At 46.3% G+C, this 17,877-nt stretch overlaps 1 protein-coding gene across 1 annotated transcript in view; it reads left to right on the top strand.

Annotated features, from left to right (window-relative positions):
• Positions 1-128: 128 nt before the first annotated feature.
• The window catches only part of FBH1 (F-box DNA helicase 1), a 37,537-nt gene continuing 19,788 nt past the window's right edge, over positions 129-17,877 (top strand). Inside the window, exons 1-7 of the mRNA XM_058190174.1 lie at positions 129-721; positions 2,656-3,185; positions 5,831-5,961; positions 7,700-7,838; positions 13,895-14,085; positions 14,941-15,030; positions 17,181-17,269. Of these exons, the coding sequence (XP_058046157.1) occupies positions 361-721; positions 2,656-3,185; positions 5,831-5,961; positions 7,700-7,838; positions 13,895-14,085; positions 14,941-15,030; positions 17,181-17,269 (1,531 nt within the window). The 5' untranslated portion in view covers positions 129-360. The remainder of the gene's footprint in view (positions 722-2,655; positions 3,186-5,830; positions 5,962-7,699; positions 7,839-13,894; positions 14,086-14,940; positions 15,031-17,180; positions 17,270-17,877) is intronic.

Below are 17,877 nucleotides of genomic sequence, written 5' to 3'. Positions count from 1 at the left end.
AAGACAAATTCCTTGTGTGTCCAATCACACTTGGCCAATAAAATTCTATTCTATTCTATCCATATCTATCTATCCATCCATCCATCCATCCATCCATCTATCTATCTATCCATCTATCCATCTATCTATCTTCATCTTCTATCATCCATCCATCCATCCATCGCCTAACTATGGTAACTAAATATACAGTAAATGAAATCATGAGGGAATGCACCAAATCTCACATATTTTAACAACCAATTTGCTTGGAAGCCAAACCATTTTTTTCATTTGTTAAATTTATTTGCTGCCTATCTCGCGACTCTGTACTGAACTACATTACTGAACTATGCTGTGCTATTATGCTACTCTGAATTCTTCATGCTGACTGAGGGTCAGATGAACCCTGGTGGATTGCTTAAAATGCGATTGGCAGTGGCCACACTTAAACCATCAATTGCGGTTTGCAGAGGGTTGGGGTCTGGGTTTGCAACGGGTCCCTGTTTTTTGTCTTTCATGAGGAGGTCTTCTGTCATCCAATGCCGTTTTTCTCTGTTTTTTCCTGTTGGGTCAGTGAAGTCTTTCAAGCAACTCCGCCTGACAGCGAGCGATTGTGAAGTTCTTCGGCAGAGCCCAGAAGGCACAGCCGCCCTGACACAGCCCCTCAGCCAGAGACCAGGCAGCCAAGATTCCTGTAGGCGCCTTGGCCCAACTCCTCGGAGGAGGAGGAAGTGTTCTAAAGGTGTGATGAGTAGTGATGTTTGCATTGCGTTGCAAGAAGGTGCTTTCCTGAAACGATGAGTGAATGGTTTCTGATGCTTTGGTTAGAACCCACAAAAGCGATGTTATGTCACTGCAATGCAAGATGGAGGGTGTGTTGCAGCAGTTAGGGGCTGCGTTTTGTCCCCTGTTGTTAGGGCTTGGCTCTCTGTTTATATAGCCACGTGCATACAGACAGCAAACCCCACCTCCTTCTGCCACTGATGATGTTACCTAGTTGGATCATGAAATGTGCATGAAGATCACTAAGATCAGAGAACACCAAGGACCCCTTCCTTCCTTCCTTTCTCCGTCCCTCCCTCCGTCCCTCCTCCCTCCTCCTCCTCTTCTCCACAAACCCCACTCCCTTTCAGCACTGATTACATATCCTAGTTGGGTCTTGAAATGTCTGCAAGAAAACAACCAAGCTCAGAAAGCATCAAGGACCCGACAGCCGTTCCTCCTCCTTCCTTCCTTCCTTCCTTCCTTCCTTCCTTCCTTCCTTCCTTCCTTCCTTCCTTCCTTCCTTCCTTCCTTCTGTCCCTACCTTCCTCTCTTTATCCTCCTCCTCCTCCTTCTCCATCTTTATCGGCAGTTTTAAACAGTTCCTTTCCCTCATATACCTTGCTTGTCTGATGTGTCCAGAGAAATTGGCATTTGCAAACTTCTTTGATTGACCCTAAATGACAAGGGAGAAATTAGAAGCAGGGTTGGCTGAGCCATCTCTTGTCCCACCCCTATGGTGATGGGACCTCCTTGCCTTACCCATTACCTCTTCATTTTTCTCCACTTTTCCTTCCTTCCTTCCTTCCTTCCTTCCTTCCTTCCTTCCTTCCTTCCTTCCTTCCTTCCTTCCTTCCCTCCTCCTCCTCCTCCTCCTCCTCCTCCCTCAAAGTCCCTCCTTTCCTTTTCATTTTCTTCCCTTCCCTTCCTCCCCCTCTCCCCCTCCTCCTCCTTTCCACAAACCCCACTCTCATTTAGCACTGAAGACGTTCCATGGACGGGTCATAAAACATTTCGTGCAAGAAAACCACACACATCTCCTCTCTTGCTTGTTTCAAGGTTGCGGCGTTTGTAAGCAACCCTGCTGCGCTGGCACCAGGCTTAAATAGAATAGAATAGAATAGAATTTTATTGGCCAAGTGTGATTGGACATACAAGGAATTTGTCTTGGTGCATATGCTCTCAGTGTACATAAAAGAAAAGATATGTTCATCAAGGTACAACATTTACAACACAATTGATAGGAGATGTGAAGGCACAAAGTACAGGCAGCTTTCAACTTTAGCTCACTGTATATTTTAATTTTCAGGCCAATTTTAAAATAAGTTTTTTAATTTCATTTTAAATTATATATTGTACTGTTTGTTTTATTTTTGCCTGTACACCGCCCTGAGTCCTTCGGGAGAAGGGCGGTATAGAAATCAAATAAATAAATAAATAAATAAATAAATAAACAACCACAATTGAGCCCCAAATTTCTGTTGCTAAGCGAGACAGGTATTAAGTGAATTTTGCCCCCAAGTTACGACCTTTCCTTGTCCCTGTTGTTAAAGCGAATCACCACAGTGGCTAAGTTAGGAACCACAGTTGTGAAGCAAATCTGGCTTCCTCATAGACTTGTCAGAAGGCCACCAAAGGGGATCACGTGACCCCGGGACATTGCGACCGTCATAAATACGAGTCACTTGCCATAAATATGAGTCAGGGGGTCAGTTGATTACGTGACTGTGGGGATGCCACATCTGTCCAAAGTCGCTTTTTTCAGCGCCGTTGTAACTTCGAACGGTCACTAAATGGAACTGTTGTAAGTCGAGGACTACCTCTACAGATCCCTGCCGTTGTCCACCGGGCGCAGCTTGTCCTTTGAAGGTGCTATAATTTGTCTTCCCTTTTCTGCCTCTGTTGGGTTTGCAGGCCACCAAAGGACCATCACAGATTACTTCAGGGGTAGATCCCACATCTCGCCGTGCTCCAGTAAGATGGCGGAAAGCCAGCAACCCAAAGTTGAGGAACCTCTGGAGAACTTCGCTCGTGACTCGGCGTCCGACTCGGACGGCTCTTGCAGTCTTCTTGACGATGGAAGGGACACGTCGGCGGCCCCCAAGAAACGGTCACGTTTCTCCCTGGGACCTAGCGACTCCGACGATGGAAGCGCTGGCCGAGAGGTCCAAGGACACAAACCGTGGTTGGTGAGGCTTCCTGAAGAGAGCTCAGGCGATGGAACGGTCAAGCAGGAAGTTCAAGATTTTGAGCTGGATCCACTTCCCGATGTCCACTTTGGGCTTTTAGGAACCACATCTGGGGAGGATGTACCTCAGGGAACCATGGAGAAACTGCCAGATGAAATCCTTCAGCAGATCTTTGCCCTGGTACCCGTGGTTGATCTGCTCCAGAACCTCTGCCTGGTGTGTCGACGTTGGAAGCGTATCATCTCTGACGTGAAGGTAAAGGGATGCTGTTATCTCAGGAATGGTGGACAGGACCTGGGGCAGAACTTTGTCTCCCTTGCCTGGTTTCTTTTGTGATTCACCGTATTTTTCGGAGTATAAGACCCACCTTAGCTTTTGGGGAGGAAAATAAGAAAAAAGCTGATTGGCAGGTGGATCGGCCTCCCGGAATACCCCCAATCAGCTGTTCCCAGAGGTGAATTTTAGCAACAGGTTCCTCTGTGCCTTGCTTTTTTTTTTTTTTTTGCTTTTTTTCCCCCTGCTTCTGAAAAGTTTCCGAAAAAACTTTTTTCTGCCTCTGAAAGCCTCCAAAACAGAGCTTCAGAAAAAAAGCCTCTGAAGCTCCGTTTGGGGCTTTTTTTTCTGAAGCTCCGTTTGGGGCTTTTTTTCTGAAGCTCCATTTGGGGCTTTTTTTCTGAAGCTCCGTTTGGGGCTTTTTTTCTGAAGCTCCGTTTGGGGCTTTTTTCTGACGCTCCGTTTGGGGCTTTTTTTCTGAAGCTCCGTTTGGGGCTTTTTTTCTAAGCTCCGTTTGGGGCTTTTTTTTCTAAGCTCCGTTTGGGGCTTTTTTTCTGAAGCTCCGTTTGGGGCTTTTTTTTCTGAAGCTCCGTTTGGGGCTTTTTTTTCTGAAGCTCCGTTTGGGGCTTTTTTTCTAAGCTCCGTTTGGGGCTTTTTTTCTGAAGCTCCGTTTGGGGCTTTTTTTCTGAAGCTCCGTTTGGGGCTATTTTTCTAAGCTCCGTTTGGGGCTTTTTTTCTGAAGCTCCGTTTTGGGCTTTTTTTCTGAAGCTCCATTTGGGGCTATTTTTCTAAGCTCCGTTTGGGGCTTTTTTTCTGAAGCTCCGTTTGGGCCTTTTTTTTCTAAGCTCCGTTTGGGCCTTTTTTTTCTAAGTTCCGTTTGGGGCTTTTTTTCTAAGCTCCGTTTGGGGCTTTTTTTCTGAAGCTCCGTTTGGGGCTTTTTTTCTGAAGCTCTGTTTGGAGCTTTTTTTCTGAAGCTCCGTTTGGGGCTTTTTTTTCTAAGCTCCGTTTGGGGCTTTTTTTCTGAAGCTTCGTTTGGGGCTTTTTTTCTGAAGCTCCGTTTGGGGCTTTTTCTCTGAAGCTCCGTGTGGGGCTTTTTTTCTGAAGCTCCGTGTGGGGCTTTTTTTCTGAAGCTCCGTGTGGGGCTTTTTTTCTGAAGCTCTGTTTCTGATGCTTTTTTCAGCCTCTGAAACCTACGTTTGAGAAGCTGGGCGGGGCTACATTCCGAGTATGATACGCGCCCAGATTTTCACCCTTTTTATGGGGGGAAAAAGGTGCATCTTATACTCCAAAAAATACAGTAACTATCATGGTTCAGGGACATTCTTCTGCTTGGAACCCTTTTCCATTCGGCAATTATCTTTTAGATTACAAGGATATTAGATTAGGATTAGGATTCTTTATTGGCGAAGTGTGACTGGACACGCCAGGAATTTGTCTTCGGTGCATAAGCTCTCAGTGTACATAAAAGTGACGAATCATTTGAACTCTAAATTTTGGCATCTGGTGTTTGACATAAGTAAGCCACAAACCATCAGAAATACTTTGGAGTCATCCCTGGCAGGTGGCAGGGTTATGTTCATCCTTGACTTTCTCAAAGAGTTGGAATGCCAACTTTAAGAGAAGCGCAGTGGTGGGTTTCTACCGGTTCGCCTCGGTTCGGGCAAACCGGTTGTGGCGGCGGTGGGAGGCTCTGCCCACCATCACGGATGTCAGCACACACGCGCCTCCGATTACGATTAGAGGAGGAGGAAGAGGAGGAGAAGGAGGAGAAGAAGACTGGGGTGCTTGATGCTCTCTGAGCTTGGTGGTTTTCTTGCAGACGTTTCATGACCCAACTAGGGAACATCATCAGTGTTAGAAGGGAGTGGGGTTTGTGGAGAGGAGGAGAAGGAGGAGAAGATGGACTGTGGGGTCCTTGGTGCGCTCTGAGCATTTCTTGCAGATGTTTCATGACCCAACTAGGGAACATCATCAGAGTTATACTGCAGTGTTTTTCAAACTTGGCCACTTTAATGTGGATGAATTTCAACTCCCAGAATTCTGGGAATTGAATAAGCATAACTCCTCCTTCTCCTCCTCCTCCTCCTCCTCCTCCCTCCTGTAAAATCCCAATTCGTTCTAGCACTAATGAGTTGAAGGTATTAACTAGTTTGGTCGTGAAACATGGTAGCTGGGGAATTCTGGAAGGTGAAGTCCATGGGTCTTAAAGTTGCCAGGTTTAAAAAGACAGCGGTATCTGCTAACCATGCTTTGGTTAATGATGAACCCAGCAATGGTGCCACCGTTGAATTCTGGGGAGCTGGGCCATGTTCAGAATTGTAGCACGCTTCCTGTGATCCAAGTCAAATCAAGGGTAATTTTTCCTGCTTTTTTGTTTGTTTGTTTGTTTGGCGATTAAAGTTTTGGCCTTGCTTTTTATGAGACCCACAAACTTTCAATTCTTAATTTTGTGGATCCTGCACCGGGGGTGTGTGCTTTTGATAGCTTGGTTCCCTAAAGCGGAAAATGCATGCAGTCCACAGCGAAGGACTCGATTCAAAGCGTATGAAAATAATAAAGGCTGGATTAAAAAATAAAAATAAGAAATCCCAAATAATAATATCCGATGTTTTGCTTTGGTTTTTCAGTTCATTCCTTGGAAGAAGGTTTACTATCAGTATTTGAAGGGAGTGGACCACGCCTTACTGACCCTTAGACCCGTTCTGCAACAGTACGGCCTAACCAAGGAGAACCCCCAATGCATGCTGAGATTTATCCGGTGAGTGTCCTTCGGTATCTCAACTGCAAACCATCTCCTTTGCTTTCGTTAACGGGGTATCCTGGTATACGGGTCGTCCTTGCATTATGACCTCAATGGGGAGCAGTACGTATTTTCTTTGCTAAGCGAGGCAATTGTTAAGTGTACTTGACTTTATGATCTTTTTTTTTTTGCCACGGTTCTTAAGTAAATCATTGCCGTCTTTAAGTGAACCATTTGGGTCTTTAAGCGAATCCAGATTCCCCCCCTTGAGTTTGCTTGTCGATAGCCAGCTGGGATGGTTGCAGAAGGCGATAAGGTGACCCCATGTGCACACACACACACAGAGAAGTGTGTTTTAGAGAGTTTATTATTATTCCCTGGCAATTCCTTTCACCCAGCCTCAGAACTGTCCTAAATAAATCCAGCCACAAGCAGGCCACGATTAGTCCACAAGGCAGGTCTTGTTTTTCTTTCAAGACGTTTCGCTCCTCATCCGAGAAGCTTCTTCAACTCTGGCTGGATGGTGGGGAAGGGTAGGATTGATACTCCTTGAAGAGGGCTAGTCATTTGCATCCTTTTAGAGCAGCGGTTCTCAACCTGTGGGTCGGGACCCAGTTGGGGGTCGAATGACGATTTGCCAGGAGTCGCCTAAGACCATCGGAAATATGGGAAGTATACTTGCGAGTCGAAGAATCGTGCTCCAATGGTTGACTCCACAAGCCAGCTGCAGGCTCTTCAAATCGCTAGCTGAATTCGGTTTCAGGCGTCATCAATTAAAAAAAGAGAGAAATCTTTGCTCTGATGTCTCCCTCTCAAGCCAGCTGCAATCACTCCCAATCGCTAGCCTAATCTGGCTTCAGGCGCCATAAACTTAATAGGGGAGGAGTCTCCGCTTTAATGCCTCCGTCCTCAAGGCAATCGCAAGCAGTTCAGATCGCTAGCCAATACGGCTTCAGGCGCGATAAATTCAAAACGAAAATAATTTTATGGTTGGGGTCGCCACATCGTGGGGAATTGTATTAAAGAGGTCGCAGCACTATAAAGGTTGAGAACCACTGTTTTAGAGAGATGTTGAGACCACTTGGAAGTTTGTCTATGTCCTTAGGGTCACCTGAGTGGTGCAAATTGGAGTGGAGATTTCTTGGAACTGCTGAAAGGACTCTGTTGTAGACTGGAGATAGATGGTGTCGTATCCCTGCCCCTCTGTTGAGGCAAGGCTCAGTTTTGACCTAGATGGCCTCATGGGCCCCTCTTTCAAACCAGCGGTCCCCTCTGTCCAGAACGTGGACTTTGTTGTCTTCAAAAGTGTGGCCTTTGTCTTTTAAATGCAAATGGGTGCTGAATCTTGGTACGAGTGGTTTGTTCTCTGGCGTTGTGCCACGAGTTTGTGAAGTGGCTGTTTTGTTTTCCCAGTGTACAGATCTGTACATGGCTCCCTGCATTGTACTTTATATACCACGTTGCTCAGTTTCTGTCTGGGTGTTTTACTTTTGGGGTGGACAAGCTTCTGCCTTAGCATATTCTTGGGTTTGAAGTGTGCATATATGTTGTGTTGGCTGAAGATCCTCCAAAGCTTTTCCGATATGCGGGCAACAACGTTGCTGCATTTATTGTTGTTTATTGTTGCTTCGTTTATTGAAGCTTCTTGGATGAGAAGTGAAACGTCTTCAAAAAAACAACAACCAGAAAGTTCAGTTGCCTCCTGGAAAAAGCACCTTTGAGATCTCACCTATCCATGTTTCTCTTCCCCATCCAGGTGCGCGGCTGATGTTCGGAGCTGCCGCTGCCGAGATCCCACCGCTGCCCTCGCGTGTCTGAAACGCCACTCGCTCTTTCTCAAGGCGGAAGTTTGCGTCGCCAAGAATCTTCCGGATTTGGACGGGCGCAAAGAGAAAGTATGTCTTGGCAGGCTTAAACGCTCCCTGGAATTGAGGTTTTGGGGTGTTTCCGTTGTGTTTTCCCTTGGAGATGGGTTTTCTTGCTCAGAATTTGGGGATGTCACTCAAAAGGCAATGGATTCCGAGAGAGACGGTCTGTTGTGGCTCCCGCCCCGAACCTGGCCCCATGCCCGAAAGTGCTTTGGAGCCGGGCCTGCTGCCAGAAAGTGATTTGGACAGTGAGGGGGAAGGGCCATCAGGACTTACCTCGGAAGCACCGGCCTCCCTGGATCAGCTCCAGCAGCCAGAAGCAGGCCAAGCGAAAGAGATAACGAGGCCTCCTTCTCCTGACTCTTTCCCCCCCCAGGCCACGCCTGCAGACCCAGCTGACAGCAATCAGGCTTGGCTGAATCCCAGGTTTCATAGGCAGGAGAAAAGGGAACAACAGAAACGGGAGGGGCAGGCCTAGGAAGTGCTGAGTCATGGAGCCACACCCCACAGGATATAAAAGGCAGCCAGAGCTAGTGTGTCTCTTTGTATCAGGCAAATCCACGGATTGACTAGAGCTGAAGGTTGTGAGTCACCAGCGTCTTGGCAGCCAACGAGGGCTCTTGGCATACGCTGGCTCTTTTGCTGCCAGAGCTGATAAGAGCCGGCTAATTAAGCCATCGTTCGGACGGAGGCAAGGAGGACATAACACGGTCCTTTGACTTACAACCATTTGTTTAGTGATTTATCTGAATGCCAGGCTTCCAGGAACTCTCTACTGTTTTTTGGACTCAGTTTGTCTAGGATGGTCACTGTTTTCCAGTTGAAACTATGGCGAAGTCTGTCCATGTGTGGTACAATTAAGGAGTGAACCCATTTCCCCACTAGATAACATCATCAGTGCCTGGTTGGGTCATGAATTGTCTGCAGGAAAAGAGCCAAGATCAGAGAGCATCAAGGACTCCATAGTTCTTTTCCTCCTCCTCCTCCTCCTCCTCCTCCTCCTCCTCCTCCTCCTCCTCCTCCTCCTCCCCCCTTCTTTTCCACAAACTCCACTCTCTTTCAGCACTAATGATGTTCTCTAGTTGGGTCGTGAAACGTCTGCAAGAAAACCACCAAGCTCAGAGAGCACCAAGGACCCCAAAGTCCTCCTCTTCCTTCCTCTTCCTCCCTTTCATTCCTTCTTACTCTTACCCTCCCCTTCTTCCTCCTCCTCTCCATAAACCGCCCCCTCCCTTCCACCCCTGATGATGTTCCCTAGTTGGGTCATGAAACATCTGCAGGAAAACCACCCAAGCCCAGAGAATATCAAGGGCCCCATAGTTCTTTTCCTCCTTTTCCTCCTCCATCATTGATAATGTTACTTAGTTGGGTCATGAAACGTCTGTAAGAAAACCGCCAAGCTCAGAGAGCATTCAGGACCCCCCACAGTTCAACTCTGAGCTGCTAACATTCTCTTCTACTACCGGTAGTTTAATACAATGCAGTCCTTAGAAAAGATTGAACTTTTGCAGCCTTCTCTGAATTCAGCTTTTAAAGAAGGGGCGTTCCCAAGTGCTTATCAGTTGCAAACAGGCTGTCTCCACTTCCCTCACCCCTTGCCCCCCAACACATAGGCAGATAGAATTTCCTCCTAAGAGTAAATGATAAGAATTAAGTCAGAGAGAAGCAAACATGCGCTATTTAACACCGTTCCTTGACGATAAATGGAACTGGACTCTTTTAGGAAGGCAGGGAGAGCGGATTAGGAATTTTTAATCTTTCTTCAGTCTCGCAGTACCGTATTTTTCGGAGTTATAAGACGCTCCGGAGTATAAGACTCACCTTATTTTGGTGGGGAGTAAAATAAGTAAAAAAAAAAAAATCGGCTTGAAAGGCCCTCGATTTGAGACGCTCATTTTTTTGTTTCGTTTACATTTATATCCCACCCTTCTCGGAAGACTCAGGGCGGCTTACAGTGTGTAAGGCAATAGTCTCATTCTATTTGTATATTTATATACAAAGTCAACTTATTGCCCCCCCCAACAATCTGGGTCCTCATTTTACCTACCTTATAAAGGATGGAAGGCTGAGTCAACCTTGGACCTGGTGGGACTAGAACCTGCAGTAATTGCAGGCAGCTGTGTTTTAATAACAGGCTATCTTACAGCCTGAGCCACACCGCGGCCCATTTGCAGCCTCCAAAAGCTCCATTTGAGAGGGTGCAAAGGGAGAAGGGGGGGGGGCTACATTTGGTGTATAAGACGCGCCTAAATTTTCACCCTCTTTTAGGGGAGGAAAAAGTGCGACTTATACTCCAAAAAATAGGGTAAAGTAGAATTCCTCTGGAATCCTTGGGGCACTTCCTCACCAGGAATTAACATCCAAACTGTATACAAACACCCCCCCCCCCCCGTCCAGGAACTAACAATTCAGACAATAAAACAGTAAACAACAGCCTAATCAAGGGACCGCCAGGACCATTCCCCTCAATACTGATAAGGCGTTTGCAAAGCCCACCCCTTTCTAGCACTGATGATGTTACCTAGTCAGTAATAAAATGTAAGGAAACAACCAACCTCAGAGAGCATTGCAGACTGCACAGTCCTTCCTCCTCCTCTTCCTCCTCCATCTGTCTTCCTCCTCCTGGTCTGCAAACCCCACTCCCTTCTTTCCACAAACTCCACTCTCTTTCAGCACTAATGATGTTCTCTAGTTGGGTCGTGAAACGTCTGCAAGAAAACCACCAAGCTCAGAGAGCACCAAGGACCCCAAAGTCCTCCTCTTCCTTCCTCTTCCTCCCTTTCATTCCTTCTTACTCTTACCCTCCCCTTCTTCCTCCTCCTCTCCATAAACCGCCCCCTCCCTTCCAGCACTGATGATGTTCCCTAGTTGGGTCGTGAAACGTCTGCGAGAAAAACACCCAAGCCCAGAGAATATCAAGGGCCCCATAGTTCTTTTCCTCCTTTTCCTCCTCCATCATTGATAATGTTACTTAGTTGGGTCATGAAACGGCTGCAAGAAAACCGCCAAGCTCAGAGAGCATCCAGGACCCCCCACAGTTCAACTCTGAGCTACTAACATTCTCTTCTACTACCGGTAGTTTAATACAATGCAGTCCTTAGAAAAGATTGAACTTTTGCAGCCTTCTCTGAATTCAGCTTTTAAAGAAGGGGCGTTCCCAAGTGCTTATCAGTTGCAAACAGGCGGTCTCCACTTCCCTCACCCCTTGCCCCCCAACACATAGGCAGATAGAATTTCCTCCTAAGAGTAAATGATAAGAATTAAGTCAGAGAGAAGCAAACATGCGCTATTTAAGACCGTTCCTTGACGATAAATGGAACTGGACTCTTTTAGGAAGGCAGGGAGAGCGGATTAGGAATTTTTAATCTTTCTTCAGTCTCGCAGTACCGTATTTTTCGGAGTTATAAGACGCTCCGGAGTATAAGACTCACCTTATTTTGGTGGGGAGTAAAATAAGTAAAAAAAAAAAAATCGGCTTGAAAGGCCCTCGATTTGAGACGCTCATTTTTTTGTTTCGTTTACATTTATATCCCACCCTTCTCGGAAGACTCAGGGCGGCTTACAGTGTGTAAGGCAATAGTCTCATTCTATTTGTATATTTATATACAAAGTCAACTTATTGCCCCCCCCAACAATCTGGGTCCTCATTTTACCTACCTTATAAAGGATGGAAGGCTGAGTCAACCTTGGGCCCAGTGGGACTAGAACCTGCAGTAATTGCAGGCAGCTGTGTTTTAATAACAGGCTTCTTACAGCCTGAGCCACACCGCGGCCCATTTGCAGCCTCCAAAAGCTCCATTTGAGAGGGTGCAAAGGGAGAAGGGGGGGGGGCTACATTTGGTGTATAAGACGCGCCTAAATTTTCACCCTCTTTTAGGGGAGGAAAAAGTGCGTCTTATACTCCAACAAATAGGGTAAAGTAGAATTCCTCTGGAATCCTTGGGGCACTTCCTCACCAGGAATTAACATCCAAACTGTATACAACACCCCCCCCCCCGTCCAGGAACTAACAATTCAGACAATAAAACAGTAAACAACAGCCTAATCAAGGGACCGCCAGGACCATTCCCCTCAATACTGATAAGGCGTTTGCAAAGCCCACCCCTTTCTAGCACTGATGATGTTACCTAGTCAGTAATAAAATGTCTGTAAGGAAACAACCAACTTCAGAGAGCATTGCAGACTGCACAGTCCTTCCTCCTCCTCCTCTCTCTTCCTCCTCCATCTGTCTTCCTCCTCCTGGTCTGCAAACCCCACTCCCTTCTTTTTATTTATATATACATATACATATACATACATACATACACACACACACATATATATATACACATACATACATACATACATACATACATATATATGTAGGTCTTTGGTTGTTCGGGTTTTTTCCCGTGTAAAATTGGAAGTATCTTGGCGATGTTTCGACGAAGTCTCATTCGTCATCTTCAGGCTTCAGCTTCGTGTTTCTGGGAGCAAGAATAATATATATATATATATAATATATATATATTATTTTTTAGACAAACATACATAAAAACATCTTCAATACAAACACAAACAGTGTGTCAGTTGGTTGATTACAAAGCTTTTGTGCAATTTCACCAAATTAATGTCTTTTAACGCAAACCCCACTGCCTTCTAGCACTGATGATGTTACCTAGTTGGGTCATGAAATGTCTGCAAGAAAACCACCAAGCTCCGAGAGCACCACAGTCGTCCTCCTTCTCCTCTTCCACCACCACTACCTCCTCCTCCTCCTGCTCCCCACAAACTCCACTCCCTTCTACCACTGTTGACGTTATCTAGTCAGGTGATGAAACGCCTGCAAGAAAACCACCCAGCTCAGAGAGCACTGAGGACCTCACAGTCGTCTTCTTCCTTCATCTTTCTCCCTTTCATTCCATCTTACTCTTACCCTCTCCTCCTTCCTCCTCCTCTCCACAAACTGCCCCTCCCTTCCAGCACTGATGATGTTACCTAGTTGGGTCATGAAACATCTGCAAGAAAACCACCAAGCTCAGAGTACATCAAATGTCCTCCTTCTCATTTTGTCCGTCCTTCCATCCTTCCTTCCTTTCTCCCTCCCTCCCTCTTTATTCCTGCTCCTTTCTCTTCTTCCTCCTCTCCACAAACCCCCTTTTAACTCTGATGATGTTCCCTACTTCGGTCATGAAACGTCTGCAAGAAAACCACCAAGCTCAGAGATCACCAAGGACCCCCACAGGTCTCTCTTCCTTCTCCTTCTCCCAAACCCTTTCAGCACTGATGCTGTTACCTAGTTGGGTCATGAAACGTCTGCAAGGAAGCCACCAAGCTCAGAGAGCACCAAGCACCCCACAGTCATTGTCGTCTTCCACCTCCTCCTCCTCCTCTTCCACTACCACCTGCTCCTCCTCCTCCTCCTCTCCACAAACGCCACTGCCTTCTAGCACTGATGATGTTCTCTAGTTGGGTCATGAAACATCTGCAGGAAAACCACCAAGTTCAGAGAACACCAAGAACCCCACATTCCTTGATTAGTTGCAAGGGGAGCAGTTCTTGTGCCTTCATCCTGCTCCCCTGTAGGTGTCAGACAGGACAGAGAGAAAAAATGGTTGCCCCCACCCCTGTAATTGCCCCCACCCCTCCCACCAACCCGTACGCTCTCACAGAGAGGGACTTCTCAGGGTGCCGTCCGCCAAGCAATGTCGGCTGGCGGCCCCCAGGGGAAGGTCCTTCTCTGTGGGGGCTCCCACACTCTGGAACGAACTTCCCCCGGGTTTACACCAAATACCTGACCTTCGGACATTTCGCCGCGAACTGAAGACACATCTTTTCATTCGCACGGGGCTGTCTTAAATTGAATTTTATTAATTTTAAATTCTTATTAATTAATTTTAAATGGGGTTTTTAGTTTATTGTATATTTTTATTTCTCAGGCCAATTTTAAAATAAGTTTTTTTAATTGCATTTTAAACTGTACATTGTATTATCTGTTTTATTTTTGCCTGTACACCGCCCTGAGTCCTTCGGGAGAAGGGCGGTATAAAAATCAAATAAATAAATAAATAAATAAATAAATAATCCAACCGATGTTCTTCCAGCCGGCCTACGTTCGGGCAGTGACGGCGGCCATTGTGCTCTTTGCTGGAGGCGTTCGCGATATTCAGGAGCTGGTGCGCTGTCTCCAAAGGCCCAGCTCCACCATGTCGCTGATGGACGCCCTCGAGATGCTGTATTCTACGGCCACCCTGCTTTACGCCATGCGAGAGAATGAAGTCTGGATCAGTAACAGGTAAGTTTGCAAAGGGTCAGGAGGCTCCTAAGACAGATACCTGTAGTTTACGGCAGTAGTAAAACTAGGAGTATCTTTGGTAGGGAGGGGCTGTGCATGCTTTGAAAAAAAAGTACACAATCTAGCATGAGAGCCAGTTTGGTCTAGCGGTTAAGGCACCAGGCTAGGAAGCAGGAGACTGGGAGTTCTAGTCCCGCTTTAGGCATGAAAAGTGGCTGAGCGACTTTGGGCCAATCACCAGGGGACAGTGAGTTCTAGTCTAGCCTTAGGCATGTAAAGTAGCTAAGTGACTTGGAGCTTGGTTAAGGCACCAGGCTAGGAAGCAGGAGACTGGGAGTTCTAGTCCTGCTTTAGGCATGAAAGCCAGCTGGGAGACTTTGGGCCAATCACCAGGGGACAGTGAGTTCTAGTCCCGCCTTAGGCATGTAAAGTAGCTAAGTGACTTGGAGCTTGGTTAAGGCACCAGGCTAGAAAGGAGGAGACAGGGAGTTCTAGTCCTGCCTTAAGCCCAAAAGCCAGCAGGGTGACTTTGGGCCAATCACCAGGAGACAGTGAGTTCTAGTCCCACCTCAGGCATGAAAGCCAAGTGGGTGACTTTGACTAGTCTCTCTCTGCCTCCCTCCCCCTTCCTCTCCTCGGTTGTTATAGTTGTGGGGAAAGGAGGAGGAAGTAGCTGTATTGTATATATAATTCGCCGCCTTGAATTAGGTGCAAAAATAATAAAGTCAGGATACCAATAAATAAATAAAAATAAAACACCTACTTGTTAAAGCAGCCGCAACTTTGCTCAGGCAAAGTTTAGACTTTTTACTCTGAGGTTCGTTTTCACTTTTCCCCTTTTCTGTCTCCTTCTAGGCTTCACTACAATGTTTTTTATTGCCTGCATCACCTAGAAACTTGTCCCTTCAGCCCGGCTGTCAGACATAATCCCCAACTACGTCTCAGGTGGGTACGTTAACTTTATAGGTTAATGCAGGTAGTCCTCGACTCAACAACTGTTCGTTTAGCGACCAAAGTTGCAGCAGCACTGGGTGGGGGAAAAAAGTGACTTATGACCGTTTTTCACCCTTACGACCGTTGCGGCCTCCGTGTGGTCACATGCAGGGGTGGCATTCACTTACTTTCCCTACCGGGTTCGCAAATGTGAGCGCACGCACCCTTCTGTGCATGGGCTTTGCTCGTGCGGCTTGCAGGTATGCGCACGGCTTGAAAACATGCCTAAATAGGACGGAATAGCGCCTGGGAGGGTGGGCGGCCCACCTGCAGGTCGCTACTACCGGCTGAATACCATGTCTGGTCACATGATCAAAATGCAGACATTTGACAACAGATTCATATTGTTGTGTCTCATCCGATCTCACCACAGCCGGGGCCTTCTTATCTGCTTCCGAACGCTGAGGAATGTCCTAGTATGCCTCCCGGCCCCAGCCCTGGCTCCATGCCCAGACAGGCTGAAGAAGAAGAAATACCTCCAGCCCCCAGCTCTGGCTCCATGCCCAGGCAAACGGAGCAACTAGACCCCTCCCCCTCCTCCACAGCATGTGAGCCTGAGGGAGGTCAATTGCCAACAGCTGCCGACTGGAGTGATCCTCGCGTCAGAAGACTTGATAGGCGGAGGCAACAGAAGGAAGGGAGGGGCAGGCCTGGATAAGTGCTGAGTCATGGAGCCACACCCCATGGCCTATATAAAGGATCTGCTTTCTGGCATTCTCTGAGTCAGGCAAAGTCTAAACATATCTTGCTGAAGTCACTTGCTGGTCTCCTGCCTGCCCTGAGGACTTTGCTAGGACTTTGGCAGAGCTGCAGAGGCACGCCTGATTCGGATTTCCCTGACCCGGTCGTCAGCGGAGGAGTGGGACACGAGACATATTTATGACCATTGCAGTGTCCCGGGGTCATGTGATCCCCTTTTGAGACCTCCTGACAAGGAAAGACAATGGGGAAGCCAGATTCCCTTAACAGCGGTGTGACTAACTGAACAACTGCAGTGATTCACTTAACAACTGTACACAGAATGGCACAAAGTGGGGGCAAAACCCACTTAACAATAATCTCACTTAGCAACATTGAGCTCCATTGGGGTCGTACGTCGAGGGCTAGCAGCCCGGGCAGTCCCTGTTAAAAACTGTGACGTAGAGATTGTATAATGTGTTGCTTGAAATAGATTCGGAAAAGGATTTGGTAAAGGATTGTATGATAAAATGGGCACAGAATATTCAGGAACCAATAATGTTGGAAACATGGGAGAAAATCTGGGTTAGAAATGTTAAGTTTACACAAGCACAGAATTTAAGGGAAAATTTTTATAAGATGTTTTATAGATGGCACTTAGATCCCAAAAAATTATCATGTATGTATCCTAATATCCAAGCGAAATGTTGGAGGTGTGATTGTGATGACGCTACATATTTTCATATTTGGTGGACTTGCAAGAAAATTAAGGTCTTTTGGATAAGAATTTGGTGGATTATTCAAAATGTACTGAAGAAGAAGATAAAGTTCCTGCCACAATTTTTCCTTTTGGGAATTATAACGGATTGTACAGGGATTGAGACTAAATTGATTCTGAATTTAATAACAGCAGCAAGACTGTTGATTGGACAATACTGGAAGAAAGAAGAGATACCTACAATAGAAGAATGGATATTGAAAGTCATTAATTTGGCTGAGATGGCTAAAATCTCAGCTTTTTTAAAAGAGAATATGCAGGAAAGATATTTAATTGAATGGAAAAAATGGATTGATTATCTACAAAACAGATATCAGATTAAGAAATATCAGATTGCCTTTGAATAATTAGGAAGTATTATTTTATGTAATGGGGGTTGGGAAATGAAAAGATTTGGATGAGGTTAATTGGATTAGAAGGAAAATTTTACTCTATGTTTGGTTTATGTATAACAATACCTTGTGATTGACCCGGGAAGCTGGGTGGGGGGGGGAAGGGAGGGGCGAAGGGGGTTTTCTGGGAGGGAGGGGGGGAAAAAGGGGGGAAAATGTTTTTGTTTTTTAAAACTTTTTCAATAAAAAAAACCAACTGTGACGTTACACAAAGTTCACAAACAATTATAATTACTCCTTTTGTTCACCAACAGGCCTGTTTTACAACCTACTAGCGAACAACAACAGATCTTAAACCACGCCCTTGCACCTGGAGAGCGGGTAAAAATTGTGGCTTTCGCAGGTAAGGCAGCCCGAGCCCACAAGATTCTTGATGCTCTCTGTAGGATGGGCGCGATCGAAGAAAATGAAATTCAAGGGTGAAAAAAGTAAGGTTCTATATTTAGGCAAAAAAAATATCAAATGCACAGGTACAGTACAGGTGGTCCCGGGCTCAATAGTAGTACCTGTGAGAGGGATCTTGGAGTCCTAGTGGACAACCACTTAAATATGAGCCAGCCGTGTGCTGCAGCAGCCAAAAAAGCCAACATAGTTCTGGGCTGCATAAATGGATAGAATCAAGATCACGTGAAGTGTTAATACCACTTTATAAGGCCTTGGTAAGGCCACACTTGGAATACGGCATCCAGGTATCTATTTTATTTTATTTTTTTCGCCTTTTAATGACCCCATAATCCCTTACATCGGGCCAGAGTTGGGGAGCTGAGTGTTTACTGGCCGGATGCCCTTCCTGTCACCAATGCAGAGTTCGCAGCATATAATTTACTCATTGTGGCTCCAAAGAGAGAGAAATATATGCCGCTACCTAGGATCGAACTCGAATCCACCCGATTGTGAGCTTCACCTCTAGGCCACTGCACCACTCATGCAGGATTCCAGGTGTCGTGTCCC

This window comes from Ahaetulla prasina, chromosome 7, assembly GCF_028640845.1.
Source record: "Ahaetulla prasina isolate Xishuangbanna chromosome 7, ASM2864084v1, whole genome shotgun sequence".
Taxonomy (NCBI): Eukaryota; Metazoa; Chordata; class Lepidosauria; order Squamata; family Colubridae; genus Ahaetulla; species Ahaetulla prasina.
This window is presented reverse-complemented; position numbering and strand designations above follow the sequence as displayed.